A 3,460-nucleotide genomic window follows, 5' to 3' on the forward strand; every position below is an offset into this window, starting at 1 on the left:
AGGTCCGAGGCGAGCCGCACGCCCTGCCCTTCAACGACCCGGTGTGGCCCAACATGTGGTACTTGGTGGGTATCTCCCCTCCGCCGCCCCGCGAGGAACCCGCTGCTTTACGGGGCGGTTAATTTATTTTTAATCAAAGCGTCATCAATCTTCACGCAGCCCGGCCAGTAATGAAACATCTTAATATCAGCAAATGCGCTCGGCAGCAGGATTTGAAAATTGGAAATTAATACACAGGAGGGTCTAGTTTGAAGTGTCTCACCATCATTAGCAGCCCCTCATTATGGTCTGCGCAGCGAAGGCTGGGGAGCAACGCCGCTGCGTTTTGCCCATCCAAGAGCTGCAGCCATCTCTTTGCAATATCATTTTTTCTCCTGCCTGCTTCATCGATCTGTATTTGACAGGGAAATTCATCGAAAATTAAGCGCAGAACGGAAATGAACACTTCAAAACCAAAGTGCCCACAGTGTTTGAAATGGAAGAGGAGAAGAATAATAGGGAGATAGCATTGCCCGGATTAACTGCTGCGGGATGGCGTTGATCAATGGAGTAAAGTTATAACAAATCTATGAGTTATATGGCAGGGGGTGGGATGTAAATATATTTTCTGGTTGATTAAATGGGCTCCCAGCCCGGCCGCTTGCTCAGATGGGCTGAAATGGAGTTGCAGCCCTTTTACAGCCGTGTTTTCCACCCCGTAGCACTGCGGTGATAAAAACAGTCGCTGCAGGTCAGAGATGAACGTCCTGGCAGCCTGGCAGAGGGGCTACACCGGCAAAAACGTGGTGGTCACCATCCTCGATGACGGCATAGAGAGAAACCACCCGGACCTCCTGCAAAACTATGTGAGCTGGGAGCAAGACAGTCTGGTACTGGGCGGGCTGGGGATGGATGGGCAGGGGCTGGTCCTAACGGTGAATTGATTTATGGAGAACTTCAGCATATAAACACAGCTTAAGTCTGTGCATTGGCAGGTTAGAAGCAAATGTTTATTTTAAAAAGAAAGCTGGAGATGTTTTTAAGAAGGAAATGAGGTTTTTAGACAAGAGGGTTTGGGGGAAACTCCCTTTGCAGCTGCCTGGGAAGTGGCCACCTCCCTCCGGCTCGCCGGGGCAGAGCCAAAAACCTGCACGAACCCGCTCGGCCCCTTCTCAAACCCAAAATAGCCGCAGCGTTAGGGGGGGACAGTGCCAGATCCAGCAGGATTCGGGGCTCAGAGAACTTTTCTCCAGTGAGAGCAGGCTGTTCCCCCCGGGCAGCCATCTCTCAGCGGGGGCTGCAGCCCAAAAACTCTTTGCCTTGAGCAAATAGTCAGAAACTAAGAGGCAAATGGCATTTACTGCCCAGCTGTCTGCGGGTGAAGTGGGACCGCGCCGCCGCCGAGCCCGCTTTGCCCCGCGCCGGGCTGGGAAGTTGAATCTCATGGTGGCAATGTGTTTTCAGGACCCTCTCGCAAGCTACGATGTCAACGGGAACGACCACGATCCGACTCCGCGTTATGATGCCAGCAACGAGAATAAGTACGTGACGCTGACTGCCGTGAAGCCGGGGTGCGCGGGGGTCCTCAGGGATGGGCATCCTCCCCCGAGGGGGCTTCCAGGTCCAGGGCCTTTCCCCATCCCCGGCGCCGCAGAGGATGCGGCATTACATGTTTTGCATTGCAAATCCAGCCTGTGGCAACCACGCTAATTGCTAACGAGCCATCGAATGATGCACCGTGGGGGAGGGGGTTCCTTGCCATGGTTTTGGGTGAAACCACGTGAGTCGTGTTGGGGTGGTTTAGATGTCAAAAGTTAGATGTGCTTTCTGGGCTTCCATTGAAGTGGGATGGGCACACGGTGGCCCTTGTGGAAGGGGAACGGGAACACCGGAAGGGAAACGGGAACGCCAAGAGCGAATTTGCATATAGATGTGAAACGCAGAGAGCAAGTTGCGTTGAGGTGCGAAAAGCAAAGAGCAAATTGCACCCGAGTGCAAAATGCGAAGAGCGAATTGCACAGAGGCGCGAAAAGCAAAGAGCGGATTGCATTTCCATGCGAAATGCAAACGGCAAATTGCATTGCGGCGCAAAATGCGAAGAGCAAATTACTTTTTGCATTGGTTTCCTCCATCCTCCAGCTCTTGTGGTGGGTTTCGGATAAGGACTCTCCGGCTTTTGGGGCGCTTTCTTCCACCGCTCCAGCCGCAGGGCCGCTTTGTGGGTGCCGGGTGGGGGGTGGCCGGAGGGATGCTTTGCCGCAGGATGTGGGCTCACGGGGGATTTCTCTTTGCAGGCACGGCACTCGCTGCGCAGGGGAAGTGGCAGCGGCGGCGACCAACTCATACTGCATCGTGGGCATTGCCTACAACGCGCGCATCGGAGGTGAGACTGGCTCCTGCCCTTCTCCGTCCCCGTCCCCCTCCCTGAGGGACCGTGGCCACCGTGGCCATGCCGATGGGCTCCCGGGGTGGGTGGTGGGATGCTGTTCTCCCAAATATTGTCAGGAGAGAATCTCTTCCTTGGTGCCCCGGCTGCAGGGAGCCCTGAGGGGATGCTGGGGGAAGGATGGATGACACGGGGTGGAGGGGACCCTTGCTCCATGTATTTTGGGGTGGAAACCTTCTGCTCGGGCTGCATCCTTGTCGTGAGGGTGCACGTGGATTGAGGATGTGGTGGTTTCACCCCACAAGTCCACAGCTGCTTTTGGGGGTGGGGGGAGAGGGGGGTTGGCTGTTTTTTTGGGGGGGTTAATGTCTGCAGATGAGCCGCTCGGAGGCGGGGAGGGTCTGGGAGGACCCCCAAAACGTCCTCATGGGGAAAGCGCCAAGGAGGCAGGGGGATCTTTGCACGATCCCAAAAATAACATGATGCGCAGGAAGCAGACGAATCTTTATCACCAAATTGGATCCTGATGGTAATTAGCCTCACAGAGCTCATTTCCATTAGCCCAGCTGGTTTTGGAGGTCGGTTTGAGCTGGGGATGCTCTGGCCAGCTCTGGTAGTATATGGACCACCGGGGAGATGGGGGTGGGAGCACGTCACCCCATCCGCGTGGCCAATGGGACCATGCAGGGGACAAATGCCTGGAGCCGTGTCCTCATCGGGGGTTTTAGCCCCGTCCCCGGCACGGCTGGAACGGGAGAGGGGCTTTTGCTGCGACCCCTCCTACCACCCCAACGCCGGGAGATGTCACCGTCAGGAGCACGGACACAAGCGCCCACGGGTGGATTCGGGATTTAGTCCCTTCTCTCGGCTTGTTCATCCCGGCCACGGGAGAAGCTACTTTTGTTAGGGTTGTGTCTGCACGGGGGTGCGGAGGAGCGCGATGCCAGAGGGGTGTCCCTGGGCCAGGAAAATCTCCTGAGGGAAGAAATAACCCTGGGGAGGGTGACTGGGGGGGCGGCAGGGGCCATAAAGGCTGCGGCAAGTCCCCATCCCCATCCCCATCCCCATCCCCATCCCATCCCATCCCATCCCATC

At 56.3% G+C, this 3,460-nt stretch overlaps 1 protein-coding gene across 1 annotated transcript in view; it reads left to right on the forward strand.

Annotated features, from left to right (window-relative positions):
• PCSK6 (proprotein convertase subtilisin/kexin type 6) overlaps positions 1-3,460 on the forward strand; it is a 44,388-nt gene that overhangs the window by 18,942 nt on the left and 21,986 nt on the right. Inside the window, exons 3-6 of the mRNA XM_009887511.1 lie at positions 1-65; positions 702-845; positions 1,444-1,520; positions 2,274-2,362. The exon at positions 1-65 is cut by the window's left edge and continues 18 nt beyond it. Of these exons, the coding sequence (XP_009885813.1) occupies positions 1-65; positions 702-845; positions 1,444-1,520; positions 2,274-2,362 (375 nt within the window). The remainder of the gene's footprint in view (positions 66-701; positions 846-1,443; positions 1,521-2,273; positions 2,363-3,460) is intronic.

Source organism: Charadrius vociferus, unplaced genomic scaffold (genome assembly GCF_000708025.1).
Source record: "Charadrius vociferus isolate BGI_N301 unplaced genomic scaffold, ASM70802v2 scaffold190, whole genome shotgun sequence".
In the NCBI taxonomy this organism is placed as follows: domain Eukaryota; kingdom Metazoa; phylum Chordata; class Aves; order Charadriiformes; family Charadriidae; genus Charadrius; species Charadrius vociferus.